The sequence below is a fragment of the Numida meleagris genome, chromosome 2, assembly GCF_002078875.1.
Source record: "Numida meleagris isolate 19003 breed g44 Domestic line chromosome 2, NumMel1.0, whole genome shotgun sequence".
Lineage (NCBI taxonomy): Eukaryota > Metazoa > Chordata > Aves > Galliformes > Numididae > Numida > Numida meleagris.
Window position 1 is genome coordinate 28182340 of NC_034410.1, and position 26199 is coordinate 28208538.

A 26199-nucleotide genomic window follows, 5' to 3' on the forward strand; every position below is an offset into this window, starting at 1 on the left:
CAGGAGGTCTGTCCCCACGGGCAGCTGCTGCTCATCTGCCTGCAACTGGCAGCGGAAGTGACATCTGTTCTTGGTCCCAGCTGTGAGCAGCATGGAGGTGCCAAAGCCCCAATGCCTCAGTTCTCGATCCAGGAGCGAGGAAGGGTTTCTGATGCCAGACCACGGCCTAGCTTTCAGGAGAAAGGAGGGGGATCATGTCCTTCTACGATGGTGGGCTGGGAGGAATGCAAAGGGAGTGACAAATAGACAGAGCAAGAACAAGTAACAGAAGTAGGGGAAAGGATGGGAGAATGGCGTGGGAGAAGACAGGAGAATGGCCGAAATGAAAACATGAAATTTAAAGTGGCAGGGCTAGTCTGAGGCAAGAAAAAAGGAAGGAGGCAGTGTAATGAAGAAGATGCAGAGCTAGTAACAAATAATTACCCAGGAGAAGCAATTGTCTGAAAAGACTGCTGAATAGGGAAGCACTTCATTAAGCTCCAATCCCAGGCACTACCAAGCCTGGGAGGCTTTCCTGCCCACAACCCTTCGTGTTTCGTGCCATTCAAGGGTCTCCCATGCAGATTTTGCCATCTGGAGGTGTTTTGGTATATTTTCTCTTGTCTCTCTGCTTCTCCATCTTATGTAAAATCACGTTACCATTCATTTTGTCCAAATCTTTTCTCTCTCTCTCTTTGTAACTATGTTATAACTCAGTGTTGTGGGATTTTAACTGAGTTACAATTTCAGTTTTTGAGTGCAGGATGAAGGGCAAGATCTGCTTCAGTCTGAAGAGTGAAAAACATACTTAAATTAATATATAGGTAAACACATTAAGAAATGTTGCTTTCCTTCTCAGGTTGGTGTAGGCAAGCCAAGTATATTCTGTCATAAAAGTATTTTCACAGCTGGGACTCTTTCCTCAGCACAGGTACTGAAATTGTGTTTTTCGGATCTCAAAATCAATTGCGTATTCCTGGAAGAAATAATCAAGGAAAATGTATATTAGACAAGTGTTTTAAAGACCTGTCAATTAAAACCAGCTTACACTGGGAAAACTGTGGTTTCAGCGATTGTTTCTTTCCCTTGGTGAAGCCAGAAACACAAGATAAGCTGAATTATGATAAACAGGTGAGTTGAGAAATGGGACAAGGAAGGCACACACCATAAAAACTTACGAACCTAACGATGAAGGGGAGGGCACTATGGGCACGAAGGCTTGAAGTCATTTGTATTCTTTGCGTAGGTATCTTACTGAGGCATACAGAGAAGGGCATTAGTCATCTAACTGGGTGTAATTACAAACTATTATAAACCAGGTGCAAAAGATCAGATTGGTTGAACGATTTGGACAGGAACAGTGAAAGCAGGGTCACATTTTTTCTTTCACGTTTCTCAGAATTCAACTCTTCAAGATCGCCTTTAAATAATATATTTACACTCGAGCATTTTATATTAAAATCCTATATTTATGTAAGATACAGATGAGATAGATTTTTATATCTAAGTATGTCATAACAGATTTTCACAATGAGAGACCTTAAGGATATTATCATTTCTTTTTTTTTTTTTTTTTTTTTAATGTTTTCTCCATTCTCTCCCCTTCTCGGTGAGAATTAGTTTTTGTTTTAGTAATCTTTGAACATAAAAAAAAAGAGGAAGTTTCTCTCAATAGTATTTTTCATTATCAACAAAAAGAGAAAAATCTACTGTTTAGCAAACCACACATCTGAATTCATCAGTCTAATAACTTAAATAGTTTGGGTGGGTTTTTTTTCAGCCATACAAAGGGTGGAGCATCTATTATATGGAGCAGAGAGAATAATCAGAAATCTTATAAAATATAAGGCCAAGACACTACTAATACTCTGAAGGGCTACATTCATCCCACAACACTGTCTTCACAACTACCAGCCATTTATTATGGCCCAGTCATCAGAGCAGTGGCCATGTAGCTCTAGCCCAGAGTTCGGTCTCCTGCAGGAACACATAACAGGAACCATCCCCGAATCCTAGAACCTTCCTTAACAGGAACAAGGGGAAAGCAGAGATGGCAGAGATGAAATGTGAATGGGGCACCATGGTTACCTTGTCCCTACCAATGGCTAAGTGGACATGCTTTACCTGACATCCTGGTGGTAACATAAGATGAACTAGCAGCTCTCAAAGTTATGGATGAAGAGGAAGGAGAAATGAGATAATAAGTGCTTTCGTCTATCTGGAAGTAAATGTGCTTTCCTTTTGAAATAAAACCTGAACAGAAAGCCATGACCAGTATACCAGGTGCCCAAGATAGAGAGAATAGAGCAAACAAATTATGACCCTTCTAGTTTTCAGTGACCTACAGACAGGAAAAGTTGTCATATCACTGGAAAGTGCTATGCGGTAATTGAGAACCAGACATTTATTTGGAAGTTTCCGTTTGGGTGGCACCTAGAACAGCACTGTGGAGATGAGAAGGCATTGGTGTTGTGTACAAATGCAAATCTGAATGCACCAGAGGCTTTAAGGCTTCCAGACATGCTTTTTGTTCTGCAGCCTGTGCTAGTTACTGAGATAAACAGAAGACTTCATATTTTGAAGTCAGCTAGATTTATGCCACTGATTACAATAGGGTCACATTCCGCTTCATTTCTTTATGTTGTTGTTTGCTTTTTTAATTCCACTGTATTCAATCCTCTTCAGTCTTTCAGCTGTTTTCACAGAACCATCAGATCATCTTTTCAAGCTAGGTAACCTGCAAAACTAAAGAAAAACAGATTGTAGCTACAAACTCTTCTATCAACCGATATAAGACAAATGAAGTAATATGTCAGACACAGCATGAAGCGAGTTAATTTCAGTATACAAATCTAATTCACTTAACTTTGCAACCATGGAAAACATTCCTAGGGCCAGATTCTGTATTCTCTTTCCTGGTGAACACTTCACTGACGGAATATTAATTAGAGTGCTTGTGGAGTAAGGTAAGCATGGCTGGCAGGGTCTGAGCTCTTATTTACTCCGTGTTATCTCTGTCCAAACGTTCAAAGCAATATGGGTGGTGAATGATTCACTAGCTAAATTCAAAACAGCATGTGTGTACAAAAAGCTGCCAAGTTTCTCATGTATATAGCTATTTGTAAGAGGCTATGTGCAGACAAAAAAACAATCAATCAGTTTCTTAATTTCATTTTATATCTTTATTCCCATTGTAAGTATTAACAATCATCCAAGAGAGCATTTAACTTTGGTTTGGATACACAATAGCATTAATCACAGTCCGGTTTCTTTCCTTTCTTTTTTTTTACTTCAGTCCTACTATTTCGTGATGTGTTTTAGTAGTTCTGCTGGTAGTGTATTTGCTTCCCACAAAATGGATTTTTCAGTGTTTGTAGATCATTTCAGATGATGGATAAAATAAAAAAAATCCATAATGTGATGATTAACAGCACATTAATGAATCTCATTACCTTTCAATGAGTTTAGTATTAAAAATGTTTGAGGACCTGAAACATACTTTTTGTTGAGCATCATTTGTTCTCTTTTCAAAAGAATTCCATAAACAATCACAATATCATTTTTCTTTGCAGCAGTTCATTGCAATAACATTTTAAATTGGATTTAAATCCTTTTAAGATAATGAGTTAAGTAAAACACAACAAAGTAAAAGGTTCTGTTTAAGCAAATGACAACTTACACAAAATCCAGTGCTAAGACTTTATCTCAATGTGTATATTAGAGTCGATGGAAAGCATAAAGAGTTTTCTAAATTTACTTGCTTATTATAATGTGGGGAAAGTACATCACAGATTGCAGTTTAGTCTTAAAACAAAGAATCAAAAAATACAGCCAAAGGAACATCTTTCACTGTGCGTTTCAGAAACCTGTGAGACTAATTCCTTCATCAAATTCATTAATGTAAAAGTGAATTCAGAAAACTTACTTTTGAAAGTTGTCCTGTTAAATTATGGATACTAATAATAAAATCTTCATTTCCTCATTTACTTGACTACTCTGCATATGAACAGGCATGAATATACATATGAATAAAACATGTCTTATTGTTTGGCCACAAACTGAACTATTATGAATGCCCACATTGTACGATGTCAGAAAAGGACAAATTATTAATCAAATTAGAGAGGAGAAAAACAAAGAAGGAAGCCAATGATGCAGGAGAATTTTGTTAGATGTGTTGGGATGATTTCTGTTTGGAAGAAAAGGTATGTTTTGGACACAGAACAGTCAGCTGCAACTACTGTAATGAAGGAAGTTTGGGATCAACATCAGCTTCTAAGAGAAATTTAAAAAGGAGTTGTCTCAGCAGCTTATTATTAAGCCATTTTTAGGCAGTTGTTTAGAGATCTGGGAATAAGGGGGGGATGAAGTCCAAGTCTGGATCATCCTGTCCTCACAGTTTTGTCCGCACATCAGAGGGACTGTAACATGGTAGGAGTGCTGGGATCTCCTTCACCCAGTGCTGGCATTGGCAACCTCTGTTGTTGAACAACAGTCAGTGCTTTTCTCCCTCTATCCTCTTGAATAGCAGAGCTACAGGAAAGAACTTGACACACCCATTGCAGGATAATGGAGAGGTAAACTTCTGAGTCAAAATCAGAAGCCTTATTTGAGATGGATTTTCAAAGGTGTATCTAACATGGAAAGGACTGATCCTGAATGGCACCGAGACTGACACTCTCCGCTTTACTTGACCTACCTATTTCCCGTTCCTGGCTAAATTATGTTCTACATCTAGGATCCACGAGGATTTTGTGAATTCTTTACAGTTTCCTCGTACCTAGATATAAGAGACTGTACTCATGAAAGCACAGCAGTAATCAGGTAGCTGATACATCTGATGTCAGAGGGAAATTTGATGGACTCAGGACAGTCAGAAGGGGAGGCTCCCTGGACACTTTCAGTGGGGATATAATATTGAAATACACAGAATACACAGAAAAGCTATTGGAGCTAGTTCTGAATGATGGCACACGGGTACTGGAAGTAGTATTAGCACTAAGGAGTGCTGCAACCAGAGCACATCTTTTCTAGAAAACTGGGCTATAGCACTTTAGTGTTCCCATGCACATCTTTTTGTTTGTTTGTTTGTTTCAAAGTTACCCTTCATCCGTGGAGGACAAGGATCTGAGCTAACAAACACTTTTTGCAATGTGCATTTCCACTGATATTAGTAAGACTATATTGTAAATTACATATTTGTTAATACATACAGCAACAAATGTTAAATAATTTCACATAAAGAACAAAAGCTGTGCTTTAGGATTAGATCATTAATGCAAAATAACACACATACATGGGTTGAAGACAGTTCTACATGAAGACTGAACAATTTGGTGTCCTCTGTGAACCTTTTTAAATGAGCAGTACCTCAGAAAAAAATGTTGCAGTATCTTTCTTCAAAGCATGTATGCACTGTATCTCAGAATTACTTTCATTTTACAATTTCTACATAATATCAGACTTGTATTTTAGGTATCAAAAATACATTATTAGAAGATCTTAGTGGTAAAACTCATAAATCCAGAGTTTTCATCAAAAATTAAATGATTCAAGACTTTTGGTAAATGAATGATGACAAAGAGACATTTCTAAAAGCAACGAATGATTTATGGTATTATGCTACCAGAAGCTGGCCAGTCAGCTCAGGGTTCCTGTCCTTTATTAGTGCCATGGTAAGAGCAGCAGCAGAATTTACTGTCTCCTGAAGTGGGAAATAGTCCTGGAAAAAAAATAAGAAGGGAGCAGGGGAATTAATACATTAAATATTTACTTTTTCCACTTACTTTTTTTAACAACAAGTATGCAATTCAAAGTATATATATATATCAAAAAATTTATTTGCACTTATTAGTTTAAAAACTTTTATAACTTCTTTTTCTAGGGAAACACAGTTTTGTAGCAATACCAATTTTCCAATCTCCATGATGACTTAAAAAGTGAAATTAATTTTATAAAGGAATATATTGTAATTGTTAGAATTAATACAAAATATCCAGAGAAAAGCAAAACAGAAGCTTGATTCACTTCCTTCATGAGTGATTTTTAAGATCTAAAAGGTAGTCAACATTTTGGGCTTGAAAACGTTGAAACAGAATGTATGATTTAATTAAGTAGCGTAGCTAAAGACCCATATTTTCAGTACATACTGAATCTCACCTCTATTTTACCACCTACTTAAAACCCACAGATTCAAAGCACTGGGACTTCAGTAGCTTACACTGAACTTCACATCCCATAACCTTAAGAAGCAGGCTAGTTTTGATACGCAAGTATAATGATCAACACAAGAAGAAAAAATAAAATGCCACTTTGATGACAGGCTTCCAACTGAGCACTCCAGCTGACATTTGAAAAAATTCCTTCATCTAATTGGCACATTTTCTTAATTGTACTGACAATAATAGGTTGGCCTCTTGCAACCAGTATCATTTTTCATTTGCACACTGGGAAAATAGCAATAGGTGTAGTCAGGCACAGACACATTCTGGGATAGAAAAAATAGAAGGCAACAATTTGTGTGAAACAACGGACAAGAAGAAAGGTCTATAAAACTCTAAGGAACATCTAGAGGAGTTTCAAATACAGAAAGTGAACCACAAAGAGAAAACAAGAGTTGTTCTCCATATCCACAGCAGATAATACTGGAAGCATCAGGCTTAGGGGAACTTGAACTGGGATATAAATTAGAAGTCAGGAGGGGAATACAAAGGAACAGATTACTGGTCAGAGCAAGAAACTCCATCATTAGGGTCTTGTAAAACAACTTGGATACATATAAAGTGGGTACAGATGGAATAGTCTGATTCCAAATTTTTCCAGCACTATTTCTCTAAGATGCTGTATCAAGGAAGAAACTGTAGTCAACATTTTGAAGAAATTTGGATTAACAGAGAAAGAGGAAATGTCTTCAACAACTTATACAAAAACATAATGTTAATTACTGCTTTTTAAGGAATAAGGGTGCTGCTGGAAGGACCTACTCTTTCAGCTAATACAAAGGGAAGCAGTAGACTCAGAAGTTGGGGCTGAAAGAAAAACTGATAGAAAAAAGGTATCTCTGGAACACTATATATTACGTAGAATTATATATTATAATGCTCTCATTAACTTTGTGCTTTATGTAAAAGCCAGTAAGCAAGCCAAAGAGGTAAATGGGTAGACTAAGAAATAACTAGTTTATACCTCTTTCATCATTCTTGGAAAAAATATTTGCATTTGACCAGATTTTTATCCTAAAAATCATCGAATAAGTAAGCAGTTACAGTTTATAATGCTGCCCCCAAAAGATTACACTCTTCACAAATTCATGTTATATATTCTAATATGCAATAAAATTAATTACTAGTGGTCTAAAAAAATTGTCTGCTCTTTACTGAGCAATGCTTTCCCTCCAAGCTATGCAGTGCAGGGGAATTCAGTGAAGCAAGGAGCACAGAAGTGTCCCTGCTTCTGCAGGACCTTTTGTCATGGACTGAAGGTACAAAGAAGAACTCTGAATCCACTATTCTCATTTGGTAGGGGTTTCCCCATCCTCATTTCCTATGGATACATGTTGTTGTTGTATTATGTACAAGGAGAGTGGAAACCATGTGCATATACCTGTTCAGGCCACAAACACTGCAATCACTGTCAAGATCTAGCAGCATATCTCTAGTTGTTCAGCAGTGTCAGCCTCTTTGCACTCCTCATCACTTTTTGTTCAGTTTGTCTTGAGAAGCAGAGCACAACTATATGATCTCTGTTTTCCAAATGGGCTTCCAGCCATCTCTGAAGTTGGCAGGAGGTGTGTATCTTTTTTCCCATTTCACAAAAAGAAAAGAAAAAAAATGCACCTGGCCAGGAATGCTCTTAATGTTTCTCCCAATAAATCTTTCCACATCCTCTGCTGGTTACTGGATTGAGTACGCATTCCTTTGCAGTAATAAATTATTTAAGTTTTTGAACATAAAAGGAAGCAAGAGAAAGAAATTTAGCTTCCACAAGAGAGATTGAAAGTGACACCATAAGATTACTTTAAACTGAAAAAAAGCTTTTTATAAATCTAAACCTAAAACTAAGGCTTTAGTGCTAACTTCTGTGTTCTGAAGGAAAGACATGAAAAGAATTATGAATAGTATTTGTAACTCAGGCAATACAGCACAGCAATGGGTAGAGAAACCAGCATGCAGAAGTTGCAATTTTTAAAAAAGGAACCAGCACAAATAAAAATACATTTACAAGTTTTAGAATAACTCCACATTGAATAATCTGGTTATAGGTACTATTAGTATCAGTCAGTAGCAGGAATAATGAATTTTCATACAGGATTGGTCCCTGTGAGGGATTTGTCCCTGGTAAGTCTGACTTTGAAAATAACCAGAGCTGTATTCTTTAAGAAAATAAATACTTACACAGGTCACTCTGCAAGTAATGCCTACTATTTATTTCCATGGAAAATACAACAGATACAAAGAGTACAATAAAACCACTTGATAGGGCAAAGTCCCCAAACCACTATTTTTCAGTGTAGGCACCACCATTAGCTCTGAATTTTCATCAGCGATGAACAAGAGCCCGCATGCCATACTCATAAAAATCTGTACCAGTGGAGATGACCCACTGTTTCACAGCTGCTATGATGGTGTCTTTGATAAGAAAATGCTGCCCACACAGTTCATCTTTCACTATGCTCACACATCCACTCTTCGGTCTCTATAAACTTTCAGCAAGTGTCGATGAATGTCAATGGGTGCCATTTTTCCTGCTCCATGGAATTCAATTCTACACCTTTGCTACATATGCACTTCCATGTCAGATGCTGGTGGTGAGGCACTGCAACAGGTTGCCCAGAGATGTGGTTGATGCCCCAACCCTGAAGGCTTTCAAGGCAAGGCTGGATCAGGCTCTTGGCAACCTGACCTAGCTGTGGATGTCCCTGTTCATTGCAGGGGAGTTGGACGAGATGACTTTTAAAGATCCTTTCCAAGTCTAAGGATTCTATGATTCTATGCAGTCCTCTGCTGCCACCTGTCACGTGGCAACAAAATGTAAAGGAATACTGGCAGGAAGGTTCAACCTCTGCTGCCATACAACAACCAATATCCACCTCTGATGTCATGGGCCAACAAAAATTAGGAGGCATTACTTTTGGGGCAGCCCTTGTATTATCCAATTTAAGATAAGAAACATAAGAGAAAATATATCCTTAACTTTTTACAGTTACAATTGATGGTTAAATTTTATAACAGACGATGTACTGAAGCTCTCAGAAGGGCAAGAATTCATCAGAAGGGTTACTACCATTTATATTTATACTGTCACTCCTTCTCTGTAACACAGTCCCACACTGGCCTCGGGGTCAGCTGTGCAATGACTGGGGTGCAGTGCCAGGCCTCCCAGCCAGCCTCGGCACTGAGGCATGCTGGTTGGTCACGCAGAGGTTAAGCACTTGCTGACCTCAGCTTGCTTGATTCTCACAGCCATCGTGTTACTGGGAAGAGGCAGTAAATAGCCTGAAGAAGTGGACTCTTCCAGGAATTTCCAGATAATCGCATAAGCTCTTTTCTTCTGAGAATCAAAACTTGCTCCCATACTAGGAATCTCTGTAGTAGTGTCTGTCATGGTCTGTGCAGTATTATTTAACTTTTGATGACCATTTCTATTCTCTACAATCATCAGAAAGCAAACAGGAAAAGAAATTTTAGCAACTGAAAGAGAAAACATTGTTCAAAGTAAAGGGGAAAGACTTCCTGAGGCAATAGTCAAGTCGCATCTTCATTATTCTTTCCTCTCCTTTGAATCCAGCGAAGAATGTATTTCATTTTTAGGCCATTACAGTGCATTTAAGCAGACATTTTCAATGATATTTCACCTTTTCCTAAGTAGTTACAGGTAATTCGGAAGCCAGCAGTGTTTAGAAAGAATACAGAAAGACTTTAGATGACAGGATTAAACAACCCAGGAAAGAAAAAGAATATTGTGGATCTTTATTAATCTACACTTAAACAAATATGTGAATACTTAAAGTCTCCTGGCTGTACCCTTATAACACCCATGTTTCTGACACTTCAGTGTTATTTCTGGCAATGGTGATGATTACACCTGATGGTGCCTACAGGGAGGCTTCAATAGGGATGCCAGGACAAATTTAATCTACCACACCTAACCCCACTGCACATACAGGCCTCCAAGCCTCTTTTATATTCAATGGCATAGTACTAAATCTTTCAAAAACCTCATTATTAGTTGCAGGAAGTCAAATAATCAAGCAGAACCAGGTCTTCACATGTCTAATTGCCTGACGTGTTCAGATATATTGTAACCACGATAAAAAGCAGGATGTAAGAAAAGAAGGAGCAATACAAACCCTCATGTAGCCCACAAGAGCACTCACATTATTGCCCACCCACTGCTCAGTTTGGCGAACTCCACGAGGAGAACATACTTCAGCACACTACTCAGCGAGTGCATATCCGTGCACGCACTGGATGGATCAAACACGAATAGTTCTTTCACTCATCAAGGGAATCTTTAAAAAAAGACTGTGACCTTTAAATAAGACTCGGAGGCAGCAACAATTTTGATGACTGAAGTTCTGCATGATCAACTAATGTGCTATGATCCCCCCTAAACCATTGTGATATTCACTGTCTATTCATCTCATCCATTTGACTTAAATGAATCTCTCGTAAAAAAGGAAAACCAAAAACCCCTAACGTTTCTTGGCCATTAATAAATAGAATTTTTTTTATTGTTTGAACAGATGATTAACTACATTTATAAGCTAAAAACAAAACTTTTACCACTTTATATTTATGTACTTTGGAATAGAGAGTACTCAGAAACACTGCCAACCTTATAAACCATAAATCCACATAACAGCACTTTGATTCCAAAATAAAATATCCACTTTGTCTGTTATTAAATAGTAAAAGTATTCCAACATAACCATATTGTATGATGGTTGTAACTCACATTCAGAATTTATTTGATGTACAGTAGGGGTTTTCTGGTCGGCAGAATAAGACTGGAAATGGATACAGGGACAGACTTAAAGTTGTGTTTGGAACACGCAACGTGATACTTTACAAATGTGCATTTATTTAAGAAACTGTGAGGGTATCTGCGTATTTATTGACATTCTCCTCACGATTCATTTCCTTGCTTCATTCTGTTTAGGATTTTTTTTCCAGCTGTAACTTCATATACACACATTTCAATTTACATACGTACTAGTTCAATTTAAGCATAGCTCAAAAAACACACACTCCTCTTTTTAGCTCCAAAAATATCTAGGTAGGTATTACCTCTGCCTTCTACTGTACCACTCCAAAAGAATAAAACAGCTGTATTCCATTAGTTGCACTCCGTTATGCTGCAATGTTGTTTGACTTTACCGTTAAAACACTTTTTACAAATGAATAGGACTGCAATGTTAGCCCTGATCACACAGCTGATAGGAAACCTGAAAACATGACTTAAAGATCGGGCTAAACTTAGGGCACATCAGTGTGAATACAGCTGCATCTGCACCAGGAGAGGCAAGGGGAACAGAGCATTGCTGGCGCTGGCGTGCCCTCGCCCTTGCTGTTCCATTGTGAGACAGCTCCCTGGCACAGTTTAGGCTCCCACCAGCTAGCATGTTCCCAGACAATGGCTGGGCATGGTTCAGGGGACAGCACAGGCCAGGAACGCCTCCCACGAGGCAGGCTGAATGAGGCCACCCTCTTTTGGGAAAAAGAGAGCTTCGCCATATGGGCATGAGACATGCTGCGTCTCTTAGCCCTAGGACACGACAACCATCCCTGGCCTGCCATTACAGATGTGTCCTAGGCAGTACTGTAAAGTAACAGCTGTGCCTTTCTCTCTCAACCCAAATGCATCAAGAATACATAGACCTACAAGGAAATCTACCCCCGAGAACACAGAGCAAACACCACGTAGCTACCACATAAACACACTCACTTAAATTTAAAAACAAAAACAAAGAAAAAACATGAACTGCTCTACAGAAATCTTTCCCTCTCAACAACTTCAGCATGACAAAGGGAGAGACAAACCACACTGCAAGATGGCACTCGTGCTGTATCTCACATTCCTGCCATTGTATGGAATACGCAGGAATCCAGGCAGAGGATGGCTCCATGAGGCATGCCCACTTGTCCCCTTCTACTCATGCCCTATGGTGCATGAGTAGAAAAGAAAATGGCTTAAAGGGTCTGTGTTCCGGCAAGTGTATTGCAATACCCACTCTGGCAGTGCCAGAGGAGCTGCTGGTAATGTAAATACCCAGTGCTGCAAGTCACACTCAGGCCAAACCAGCTGTGTCCAAAAACTTGACTCATGCCACAGACCAACATTGTTTTATCTAGAGAGAAACCAAGCAGAAAAACTTGCCTCAAAAACCTCATTGACATTTTCTTCTTCTTCTTCTTCTTCTTTTTTTTAATCTAAAATATGATCTGGGAGGATTTATGGCATTTTTCACAATATAAAATGGTTTGGTGTTTATTCAAATCTCAGCAGAGATTCATGAAGAAGCATTTTTTTCTACTCAAGATATGTAGTGGCATGCATCCACAAATGACGGCAATTTCCATTTGTGTAACAGTACAAATTAATCCCCTTCTTTTTCAAGTGCTCCCACATCAGATTTTTTAGTCCATGGGCCAAAGAATCTATTGATAAGTGCTATCTCAAACATAATATCAATGCAACAATTTACCTCAATAAGCAGACAGCTATGCAGATCATTCTGAAAGATAAGAAAACTATTTCTCTGAATATTTTTAGCTTTCCTTTCAAGTAACACATAAATAAGCTAGCATTTGAGTTCAGATAGGTAGCCGGGTTCAAACTTACTGCAGCAGGTTCACAACTCAGCCTTTGTATCTACAGCCTTGTTTCTGAACTAAGAAAATGCAATGGATTCTTCATCAGTGGACAGAAACAGAAATAATTCTGAAATCTAAGAGCACTGCATGCAGTGGAGAACTGAGAAGTGAGTAGCACTGGAAGAACCAAGCTGTGCGCTAATGGGGCCAAGTAAATAATGCACCTAATAGGATAAACTCTGCCATGTCTGAGTGAGTTCACTGCAGTTAAACCGTTGCATATGCATACTACAGTTTAGCTAAATCCAAATAAATTGTACATAGATGTGTGAGACTGCACCATATCTCCCACTCTGTCCTGCACTACTCATTAACCATGCCTCCGATATTATATCACAAGAAAACAGAAAGCCATCAACACATAAAATGACTGTATGGATACACTGAGGATAGACAGTGTTTTAAATCTTCTGGAGTCTGTAAGGAGTCTGTTCCCAGTGCTACCGCATGTTTTTTCACCTACGATTCACAGATTTAAAATTGAAGGTAAATGACACTCTTGTTTAAAACAAACAAAAGCACAGCATGGACAAAACAAATTAATTACTTTCTCAAGTATAAACAGAATACACAGAATTCTCCTAAATAAGCAGTTTTAAAACATCTCCATTGTCATGTTCTGCAACATATAGGTGACCAAGGTTCAGTTCCCTTCTTTGTGTGATTAGTCCATCTCTCCCCACTCACACTTTTGGTGGGCTGGGGTTAAAATTCTTGTGGAGAGTGACCCATTTTTGGTATATTTTTAGTATGCCTCAAGAGAAAGATGACAAAATTCCAGCCTAGATGCTAGTCCAGGTGCCTGAGGGGCAACTGAGAGCTGCCTGCTCTAAACCCTTCCTTGGTTTTATTCTTTTCAAGTAAAAGAGTGGATCAGTCTTGGAGCAGACACAAGCCAGGTGCCAATGCCTCCGTCATTTGTCAACCTAGGCAACGTTTTCCCATGTTCTTGTCCTCTCTGTGGACTCTTTTTTTCCTGTAAGAAAAATTGTTAGTGGGATCATACTAAATAATCAACAAAATTCCTGGACCAAAAATTCTCTGAAAAGGTTGCTATGAAGAGCAGTTTCAGAATATTTAGTCCTCACACCTTGTGCAAGCTTTCATTCAGCACTTACTTACTATCTGATCTGAGCTGTTGGCAATGGCAAGCAAGCCAGCAGTGATAGCACAGCCAGCTATCAACCACCTTCCCTCTATGCTGTTCAAAAAGCTACTTGATGCTTGAACTGGCAGCCAATTCTGCCACCTGCATGTGACTGGGAGAAAAATAAGTCATTTAGCACATGTGGTTGTCTGCAAATTTGGAAGTATATTACGTGTTTGAGGTTTCTTAGAGGTGGTCTCTTAACACAGTATGACACCAAATAAGACTATAATATGAAATGTATTAATGTTATTGAACGTTACTCTTCTACCTAACAGGTCCTATGAGATACCACTCTGGTAACCTTGTAAAACCTACCATAAAAGTTTTTAGGGGGAAGGGATAATTGCTTCTTACTATCAACACAGGAAAAACAAAATGCTCCTAGTGCACAGAAAACTGTCACTCTCCTCTGAGAATCACCACTGCAAGCTGCTGAAAAGCTGTGTGAAGTTGACTGAAGCAGTGGCCAAGTCTTTCCTCTCATTTCAGTAAGCTCTGGAACAATCCAATAGCACTGACGAATTAATGTGGGAGTGCGATGCGAGTCTTCTTCCACACAGCAGCAGCAGCATATAACAGCATTTCTTTCTGTGTGTATGCAGTGGATTTTCTACTGCCTGTTGCACTGCAAGAATCCCTAAATACATATTGTGATAGGCTGTGGCAATCAACCCTGCAGATGGCCAGGAATACATAGTATACCCACCACACACACATACAGAGAATCAGGTTGAGTAGTGCCGGCCTTCTGCAAACCATAACACTCTAGTCATGCAAATCACTTGCAGACTGTTGGAGTGCACCAGCCACCAACCAAGAGTGGAGTAACTGCATCGTGTATGAATGGATTTGATAGATGGGGTAGAAGCAGAGTGAAAGAAGAGTTTAAGCAGACTTTAAGCCATTTTTATCCTACTAAAAGCTGAGAGATACAGCACTTCTAAGCTAAGTGTCACTAGATGAGCAGCCCTAGAGAAGCTACAGGAAATCAGCAGTACTAGGAAGGCAAAAATGTAGCTGTAGAAAAATCTGAGAGAAGTGGTGGGGAACAAGCAAGGAGAAGGGGAAGAAGAAACAGCAGAGGTGAAAGCAAGTGTCCGACACTTCCTTCTTTGGAGAGTTTTTCCTTTAAGTTCAGCAATGCTTATATTTTGATACTTCAGTAGTCCACATTAAGATATTTTTCTCTTTCTTTCTAACTAACCTAAGGCAATTCCATGAAAAGTTCTTCCTTTCCTAGGTACTTTTGAAGGCACGGAATGACATCACGTTACTCGAATTAAACTACAAAAATGTTCCAGACATTTTCTAATGCATGATTCATTTTCATACGCATCATCCTTGACCTCTTTCTCAGTAATCATGCTACCACAGAGAGAAAATAAACTTATACTATTACAGCAATAACACAGTAGTAAGCACACAATAGTACTAGAATGAAAGAAAATACCTCTAGATGAATTCTGATTTCAGATAATTTACAATTTGTTTGGTCAGTGCAGACCCCTGCCTCTTCTTCTTGACCTTCTGTTAGGATAACCCAGCACGTTTCATCCAAAGCCTGTTCAGCAGTTTCTTCAGACTAAGTACACAACTATCACAGCCCTCAAAAGATATGCCATTGCTAAAGATCAGGAGATATTACTATTGATGCCAGAGGCTCTACCTGACAGGAAAATTGTGTCATATACAGCAGGTTAAAAAAAAAAAAAAAAGGCTTCACAGAACCTAACAGCACATTTCTACCCAGTGAGATCTGAGGTGATCGATGTAATCATAAAATTATAATCACAGAATCATAAAATCATATCAGTTGGAAGGTACACTTAAAGGTCATCTAGTCCAACTCCCCGGCAATGAACAGGGACACCTACAGCTAGATAAGGCTGCCCAGAGCCCGGTCTAGCCTGACCTTGAATGTCTCCAGGGATGGCTCATCCCATGGACATCACACATCTGAGTGCTTCTCTTTACTGTTAGAGCACTATGCTATCCTTACTAACAAAAAACACCTAATAGGGAGAGAGAAAGGAATACAATACTTCTTCATATTAATTTCTAATAAGAGCAAAAAGTAAATGGTTAATTTAACACAGTACATTTCAAAATCATAAGCTTTTCCTTTCTATCCCATCTAATATTGAAAACATAGATTGTAGCTTCTTTCAAGAAAAAAAAAAAAGAACATAGTAGTTTCCAAACATCTAAGATGCAGCACAACACATTAAATGTTTTAGCCATCACAGACAATAAATTTCTGCATACAAATACGCAGGATGGGGTTTTACATAATTTGTAACATACTGTTTGACATACAGTTTGTGACTGTGGTTAACAGAGATATAAAGACTGGGCAAATTTTAATTGCTGTGACTGCAACAAAATGGGAAGGTCTTCAGAAAGAATGAGTGATGCAGTTGAATCCCTGAAGAGTGCTGAAAATCAGCGCAGAGGAAATCTAAGCATTTTTTCCATTCACTCAGTCGTAAGCACATTTTTCCTCCTCTTCTAGGTGCTAACTTCATACAGAAAATCATGCATAATAGATATCCTGCCTCCAAAAGAAGCAGGGGCATGATTAGATCCATTTCAATGTAAGTGTTCTGTTCAGTCATTAAAATCCTCATTCTACAACTCCTACAGAGTGTGAATAATCTGAAATGCAAGCGCATGGCTGCAGTAACTATTGATTGGAAAGATTTCTCTTGATTACAGGTAATTAATTTGAGATGATTCAGAAGAAAAACTCTATAGTCTATTAAAAAACAAAATTAAAACTTCTCCTTTGGGGGAAGAAATAAAAACCAAGAGATTATGAGGGTGTAAGTATGCGTACACATGTGCTGCGCTATTGTTCGCATCCCAGCCTTGTGGCTTCCAGACTTTTCAGATGATAATATCAGTTCAGTGGGGTGAAGGCCACATTCCATTTTATGGTTACAGAAAAATAAACCAAGGGAACTACAGTATCAGTAACCCAGTGACTTTACAAAGATTGAAACTCAACTTTAGACTCTGCATTTTGCTCTAGATATCCTAATATGTGATTGCTTTTGAAATTCTCAGAGATCAGTTTAAAAGCAGCTTTAAAGCAATGCAAATGACAGTGTTTGTAGTGAGACACAGTGAGAAGGATCGGCTGTACAGTTCACTGACAGCATATTTCCCTAATCTGATTTTCTTCATCAAACCTACCAAGCTGCTTGCAAGAGGTTCTCAGGTTGCATCATCTCATCATTTTTTGAGGGACTTAAACAATTTCATTTTTAAGTTACATACTGAAATTTGAAAATATTCTTGAATTATATCTTAACACACAGAATTGAATATCCATCCCATATATTTCAACTCAGCACTCAAATTCTACTTCTTTGAGAATATTCAAGTGACCTTTAGGTATGGCTCGTGTCTCATCTCTATTTTCTCTTCCTGGCTACCGCTGAGGTACAGGGATATGAACTGAATACCAACCTGTAACGTGTAAGGAAATAATTTCTAAAATATGTTACCTGCTCTAAATTCTCAATTTCTCCATTCTCTAGTTCTTTGTCTGTCCTCCAAAGCTCATGACCTAAAGCCAGTACATAAAGAGCATCTGCCTGTGTTAAAGTGTTCAGCTAAGCAATGTGCCAAGCACTTAAATTTTGAAAAACTAATCCTAGAGTAAAGATGGTACCCGCAGTCTGGTGTAAACAGAAGTACCAGGCTCAGGAAGCATCTGCAAATATCCAGTGTCAAATCCAGCAGATAGGTCAGAGGAGAATCATAAAAACGTACCAGGAGACCACTGTGGCAAAAGTGCTCCTGCACGCTGGGAGGACTGGAGAGCCCACAGGGGTATCAGGACACAGGGTGAGAGGACACAGGGTATCTTTTCATGGAATAATGAATAATAAATAAAGATGGGCAGGGCTTAGGGGAATAGCATGACTTTTAACAATACAATTAGAGAGCCCTCAAGTTAGCTAACTTGCTGGAAGTTTGACCGGGACAGCACAAAACATCAGCAAAGATTGATCACATGCACTTCCTCACTTTTCTCATGTGGTTTCTGCAGTCCATACGTATTTTGCACCACAAATACAGACCTTACAGATGTTCTCTTACATAGAAGACAGGGTATGTCAAGACAGGCTTCTCGCTCTTTTTGTCTGCTAATAGAAGTGCAAAGCACGTAACACAATAGCCTCCCTATACACAAACAAAGGCGCTCAAAATGAAAATGTATCCAAGTGATAAAAGTCTTGTGAAGTAAAAATTTAGTTTTGTGCTTTTAGAAAAAAAAGCTATTTTAAAGCCAGTCTCTAATTTCCTTATCTCTTGCTTAAAGACACAAAGGAACACAACCAGTGTTGCTTTAGTATAACGATTAATGGTACTCCATAACTAAGACATTTTATTAAAAATTAAAGAGATGAAATACTTTGGTAGCTATGAACACATCTCTTTTTATGAGAAAGGACTCAAGGTTGTCCTTCAGGTATCTGGCATCCTGAGTTGCATAACAGAACAGTCTGATTTACCACCTTCAAGACGTTCAATTAAATTATTACCAAAGCTTCCTTTCCAAAAATCCTAAGACCATCTTGTGCATACTTGCAACTTCAAATATGTCTCTGACTGTCTGTAAAGATAAGTTCAGAACTCCCTCATACTTTCTCATGATAGGCATTTGATTAAGGAACTTTATTGAAGTTTTTATGGGCATGACTAAACATGATGTTACCACATCACTCACATCACTTACTCCTCACTTAAAAATCTGGATCATCCGTGCTACTTCCATGGTAAAGGACACTAGTATTTCTCATAAAAAAAGGTGACTGACATTCTTCAAGACAGAAGACTAAAAGAGGCAATGTTAGTGCCTTGTACACTGCCTGCATGTGCAGTGCTTCTATTTTTTGGCGTTCCTTAAAAGAAAGATAAATATTCAGCTAGATAATACTATTGCTATTATATACAAGTGATGAAAGAATCACCAAATGGGATATTAAATAAATATCTGTATAACTCACTTGCAATATCTCTAAAGCATTTTTAAACTATGAGCTGGTAATAATATTAAAAACAGTCTCAGGAATATTTTAGAGAGCTCAACCAAATTTTTTGAACTATTTTCTAAATATAACTGTCAACAATGAAAGGGAGTAGAACATTTGTTTTCATCCTAATAGTAATTTTGACAGCAGTTAATCATTATAGATCTTGGATGTAAATGTCAAGACTACAAAGGATTTTTAAACTGATTTTTAAAAGTCAGTGCTTTCGCAAAAAGTTTTGTAATAACATTTATGTTTAAGGGAGATGTAGCTTAATTTTGTTGGGTTCCAGTCTTTTTATTTGTATCTACAGAAGAATTAACTTTCCTGAAATGGTAGAGTTGCTCAAATGAGAACACTGAATTGTACAGAAAGCTTCCCCAGTATGATTCTGAAGAAGCACTGTATGAGCTCAGATCTTGCAGGCTATAGAATTGCAATGATACAGCTTTATCTGTTTAAAGTGAAAAGGAACACAGCTCTTTTTAAGCCCTATCCAGATTTAAATACTAGCTTAGCTGCTCAAGGAAATTAGGCATTTGCTAAGAACAAACTTCTGGGTGCTTCAGCTGGAAAGCACAACTTTTACTTTTTCTCTCTTACTCACTTTTTTCCTTCCAGCGTCAGTATTTGCTTCCACTTTCACAGCTGCATTTTTAACTTCATGTATCTTTATACGCAAGCAATTATTTCACATTGTTCATCTCCTCAGCCTGTACTGATCAGATGACTGTGTGGTTTAGCTCTTTGTGCCCATGCTCTAAAACCTCTGAACAAAAGAAGCAATCTCAAACTTCATTTCCACTAATTCCTTTTTTCACTCATTATCTCTTTTGTCTTCAACAAACTGTATTCCCTTGTGCCTACTCTTGGCCTCAGCTTTTATTCCATATGCTCTAGTTCCATAAACCCACTGTCTATTCAGTAAGCAGAACTGTGTCTACAGCATTACGCACATGCCACATCCTTGTCTCTTAACACTCCTGGTGTCCTCAGTCACAATGTCTCCTTCACATTAACTACAAAGATTAACTTCGTATTATGGTCTTGAAGTTTACCCTTTAGGAACTTTTGTGAGAACTTTTGCTACCGACTACCCTTTGAAAGACTCAAATGGCATTCCAGTCCAACAACTGTAAGAGAGTTATGCATTCTCTTCAAGGTTCATTAACAAAACACAAGCTGTCTTTTACATGAGAACATCTATGGACTAGCTTCAGTTCAATGACGGACTTAAAAACCCTAACTCTCTCAGTTACTGCTTTTTGATTATTTCCCACTGGTTTCCATATATCCTTTCCTTTAACCAAATCTGATGCTAGCAGAAAAGATTTCCTGATTTTTTTAAACCTAATCTTTGTGTGATTAAGTATTCTTGTCTTCAAGCCTCAGTTATTTCCTTTGTTTTATAATCTTGATGCTTAGCACATACTTTTATGTAAACTGTAATAGAAACATATGTTAGAAAAAAAACTTCTGAGAGAGCTGGGGCTCTCTGGAAAAGAGGCTGGAAAAGAGAAGGCTGTGGGGAAATCTGATAGTGGCCTTTCAGTATCTAAAGGGGACATTAAGAAAGAAGGGGACAGACATTTTCACAAGGTCTGTTGTGACGGGACACAGGGAAATTATTTCAAACAAAAACAGGGGAGATTTAGATTGGATATAAGGAAGAAGTATTTTATAATAATGGTGGTGAGGCACTGACGCAGGTTGTCCAGAGAGGTGGTGGAAGATCCATCCCTGGAGGCATTCAAGGCCATTCTGGACAGGGCTCTGAGCAGCTCGATCTAGCTGAAGGTGCCCCTGTTCACTGCAGGGGGGTTGGACTAGATGACCTTAAATGTTCCTTCCAACTCAAATGATTCTATGACTAAGTAAGGACATTATCAACATTCACTAGAATTTGTTAAAATAAACTCAAAAGAATAAATGTGGTTGTATAAAATGGTAGCAAAAATTGCAGTTTCCATTTGTATATCATAAATATCAATTGTGGTAATATTAATGATTTTGCAGTAGCATTTAGAATTAATCAGGAAGTCTTTTTCTTTAAAAATTCAAATCAATTACTTGGAAGAACATATTTTAAAATGCAGACTGATTCATTAGAAAAAATGTAATTAGGCCAAAATCATCCATCCAAAAACATTTCTAGATCACTCTGTGTAATTATTAGAATTCATTTAGGAAAGTAATGAATATAAAGAGCTTTGTATAAGAATCCCTATTTCTTCAGCTGTAGAATTAAATATATTGAGTAAATATATGTGGCAACCAAAATAGGCGTGTAATTCATATTCTGCCATCGGTAAATACCAGAAGCTCTAAAGCCAAGTCAGTCAAACAATCCTTTAATGTGGTTAATTGATAACATTCTAAGAAAGCTGCCATGGATCATATGATTTTCTAAGCCCAAGAGTTGACCACTGTAATGTTACTTTCTACTGCGACTTCAGTATGTGTTTAAAGGAACCAATACTGTATTTACACAATAGATAATACATAAACTTTAATTGGTTATGACAAGCATTGTATTTCAAGACAATTAAAAATTGCCTCTAGTAGGCATGAGACTAAATACCTACTGAGTTTTACCACCCAAGAAGTACTGTTTTGAACAAAAATGCCTGGATTATATTATGGATATAAAACAAAAAATAAACTTAGAAATGAAGAAAACAAGGCTACATATTTATTTGTGAATGATTTCATTGCACACCAACTCCAGCATGCTAATTTTATCAGGATCCCTGAAGCTATTTGTAATGGCAATTGCTATCAGTTTGCTTTCAATTTCTTAACCTTTTAGACAAACAAAAGCACAGTTCAGATAAAAACAGCTATGATTCTCATAAACATTAAAAAGCAAAACTGCTGCATAATTATGAAATTCTCCCGGCACCCATACTTATACAGCATGCATCTATATTATCTCAATTATATTTGAAAAAAACATTTCAAAAAGTTCAAAATTACAAAACAGTGCTAATTTATGATCAAAAGATCAAAATTCAAGATGGATATTCACATGGATTCATTAAAAAGCTAGTCTCTGAATTTTTATATCTAACAGGACTTTACTAGGTACTACAAAGTATTGTGTACGTAGGTCTCTCTGAAAGTAATGCCTCCTATTTATTTCCATGGAAACTACAACAGATACAAACAGCACAAAAACACCATTTAATAGAGCAAATCTTCAGCAACTAAACATTATTTTTCAACATAGTCACCACCACGAGCTCTGCAATTTTGCCAGCAATAAGCAAGAGCCTGCATGCTGCACTCATATAAATCTACACCAGTAGAGGTGACCCACTGTTTCACCGCAGCTATGATGGCATCACTGCTAAGAAAATGTTGTCCACGTAGTCCAGCTTCCACTACACTCACATCCAGTGTTTGGTCTCCATAAGCGTTCAGTAAGTGACAATGAGTGTCAGTGGGTACACAGTTTTATACACGAAGGATTTCAGTTACACACCTTTGCTTTATACACACTTCCAAATCAGACGCCACTTTGTCAGACTGCTCCTCTGCTGCCATCTGTCACACAGCAACAAAACATAAAAGAATACTGGTGGGAATGTTAAAGCTCTACTGCCACACCACTAACATCTGCCTCTGACATTATGGACCAACCTAATAAAATAGGAATTACTTTTGGAGAAAACCTCATTGTTTGCTATTCTTTTTTACGTTTATTTGTTTTGTTTTTCACCAAAAACCTCTAATTGCTGCATAGGCTATTTTAATTGTGTAACTGAAACACTCAAGGGAGCTAAACATTCAACAGAGTGAATCAACTTGAGTTAATATATCTGAAAGTACTCAAGCAGCTAACAGCTTTATGTTTAAGAAGTGTCTGGCACTAGGCACAGAAAAATAAGGATATTTACAGATAGAAATGACTAGGTTTTTGCTATTTCTGTTTGCCTTCTAACAACCTGGCTCACTGAACTATAAAATCCAGCAATCACTTGCTGCTTTTGGCTTGAATGTTTTCAGAACAACATCTCAAGATTTTATTAGCTTTTAAATTCTTCTCTCCCATCACTAAGACAAAGTGGAATTTCAAGAAAGTGGTAGCATACCTGTAAACCCACTTACCCTGCAGCACACAGGTAAAGGTGCTTTATTTACCAAATGGATTACCTTTCATAAAGAACACAAAATCCTACCGCTGGCACAGAGCTCATAGGCATCCCACATGTGGAATAAGCAAAGTCACAAAGACTAAGTGCAAAGCAAAGTAAAATTAAAGACAAGCTAAGAATGAACAAAATTCATTAATCTTTCATTTTCCCTTCAATCTATGTTACAACTGGGTATTTCCAATCTACGTCAGCTGGCAGCAATGCTTTTGGAACACAAATGTCAAAGGCAAGGTCAGGGAGGACAAGGCCTTGTTCTCTTTTTGCTATTGAGTCAGGAAGTGAATAAATTGCAAAAATGATACTTCAGGTGACTCCCAACTACTAAGAAGATCCCAACCTGTGCAGAAAATTAACAGGTGATTTTGATTCCCTTCTCGTAAGACAGACCAGAAAATGATATTGTCTGGCATATTTTTGACATTTTATCTTTGAGGCTCTGAGTTTTAACTACACGCAATGAGGGTCAGTGAATTAACAATCTTCTATTTGAATAAATAATCAGGAATGAGAGAAAACAGAGCAATGAGAGTACAAGCCTTCTGGCTACTGACCGTGTTCTCTTGGCATCCAGTTGCGCATTTCTTCAACTTCCAGCTTTCCTTTCCTGATGTTTATTTGTCTCTGTTCTAACACAGATGGCTTTTTGATGGCTAATTGAATTAAGTACTTTTAAATAAAGGCTAATTTCTATCTGATTGTATTATGAAAGATGAAAAGCATCCTCAGATTTTCTGTCACAAGTTGCATACAGAGAAATGCACATCCTGTTATGAACTAAAACATAGAAAACCGGATTAACACAATCCACAGGAAATGAAGAGTTGCAAGACCAGGCAATGAGAGAACAGTTCTTTATCTAGCTACTAAAATTCACCTTTAAAACAGATGACAGGTTCCAAAAACAGTTGAGATTCGGACACAGATTTGTAGAAGGGCTTGACTTTCAGTCAATCTTGAAAAGGAAAACAGTGCCCCAGTCCGCAGGCATAACTTTCAGCATTCAAAGACGCTGACAAGTGGTGCATGCATTTTTAACACCATGGTCTTCAGATATTCTGCTTAGGCATCAAACTGCTAAAAAGTAGGATCTTTAGGCCTAAAACCTGCTAAATCTCTCTATGTGCTTTCTCTAAGTTGTCTGGTTTACTCCACCCCAACAATACATGCAAAAACTGTTAATCAGGATTTCTGTTTCTCCTTCATTCCCTTTACAGGTATAAAGGAATCTCTTCTTTCCTATGAAGCGATTTAGATCAGGAGCCAACACCTTGTTTGAGCATTATAGTTGGATGTCCCAATCAGTCGAATGTAGTATGGAAAGGAATGCACTGTGTTTTGTATGGTTTCAGATTCCATACAGCATTTTACATTTGCCACACAAATTCATTTACCTGAGAAAAATTCTTGTGTGGGGGACAGGCATTTAAAAAAAATCTCTTCTAAAGGAGAAAATAACTTGATGTGATATATAAGCAGTACGACACTAAATGAAGACTCATGGATTTTTATTTTTCATAAATCACCACATAATCTGCTTTTGGTAATGAAAGATAACTTGTGAAATTATTACTTGAATCATCATTGAAACAATGTATTGAAAAAAATATTGTTCTATTAATAAACTATGTAATTCTGTACTTGCATTGATTGTCTCCCCATGCACTGAGAATTACAATATAACTTGATAGATTTAAATTGTTATAAATTATATCTAAAAAGAGAGGGTTTTATTTTACCTCTGAAGAATTATGACAGCTTCTCACAGAAGGAAGTTTCTCTTTTCTGTATCTTCCTCAACTCACTTCACATCTTGCAGGTTTGTTTTTAATTTACTTTTACTTAGCTTTTTTACTTACTTAGGGCAAAAGTGCTATGGGTAAGTAACACATTTTCTTAAAGACTTTAAGAAAAGTCTTCATTTGTCTTTGATTTAATTTTTACGTTTTGAAATTTTCCACATTGAGCAAACCCAAGGAAATATTGTATGCCAGGCTACCTTCTTCCAAGGGCATTTCATTGTCACAAGGAAAGTTCTGCAAAATGAAGTGATAAATTTAAATATACAGTGGTCCATTATATCCAAAAATGAGCATTCTTATAGAGAATTTTGTATTTTTACAGTGATATTCTATTGTATTATTTTTGCAAAATCTATAGACTAACAATATACAGAATTTTTTTAAATTCTGACATTTCATATCAAGCACAGTCCTGCTTGTTTACATTGAGGTGTATATGTTATTTAAACATGATATGTTCAGTGCAAATCAGTGGAAATACAGTATGCCGCTGAACCATCAGCCTTTGGTATTCTCATTCTATAATGCCACACAAAGATGCTAATCTTGCCCCAATTAGTTTTTTCTGTCTGTGATCATGTAAACATCATATACTCCCAAAAATGTTGTTTCAGATGCTATTGGGGTGGAGCAATAAGTGCCAAAGGCTTTGGCACTAGCAGCTCCCACTGCAAGCTGGCATTCAACACGAAAATAACATTTTGGCTTTCCTGAAATAGCTGGCAGTGTGCTTAACCTGGGCACAGTAATTTTTTGTAAGGTATTTGCACACAACATTGTGGTAGTAACTTAATATTGCAGAAATAAATCTTGTTCTGGCTAGATTTAAAACTAATATTATACCACTGTTACACAGTTTTCTACTGGTCATATATTGCTGAAGGTATGGGATCAAGCCCAAGGTCTCGAAGTTGCTGTTACTATTTGATGCACTTTAAAACTCTGTGCAGTGCTCTCTAAACAATGGCATATATAATGTATAAAACTATTCAGAATCGCTGCCCTCCTTATAACTCTCCTAGCAACCACACCGCAGATACCCACTAGGCAGCTTGGGTCTGTGTAGGTTGCTTGGCTCAGTGTAGAAGAATGTGAGCAGGGCTGAAACAGCCCCCAGCTCTGCTTTGGATCACGCTACTCCTGGGTACGCTGTAGAATGGCTCCAGCTACCACATGTACTCACTGGAGAGCACTTAG

At 37.7% G+C, this 26199-nt stretch overlaps 1 protein-coding gene across 6 annotated transcripts in view; it reads right to left on the bottom strand.

The window, feature by feature from the left end:
- ISPD (isoprenoid synthase domain containing) overlaps positions 2369–26199 on the bottom strand; it is a 122645-nt gene continuing 98814 nt past the window's right edge. For 4 of the 6 annotated variants that reach the window (XM_021386779.1, XM_021386778.1, XM_021386774.1 and 1 more), the window contains 2 exons: positions 5606–5701; positions 2369–2724 (listed from right to left, as the gene is read on the bottom strand). In XM_021386779.1, the coding sequence (XP_021242454.1) occupies positions 2695–2724; positions 5606–5701 (126 nt within the window). In that variant the 3' untranslated portion in view covers positions 2369–2694. Of the gene's footprint in view, positions 2725–5585; positions 5702–26199 lie in introns of those variants that run through there. The other 2 variants (XM_021386775.1, XM_021386776.1) reach the window with 2 other exon arrangements.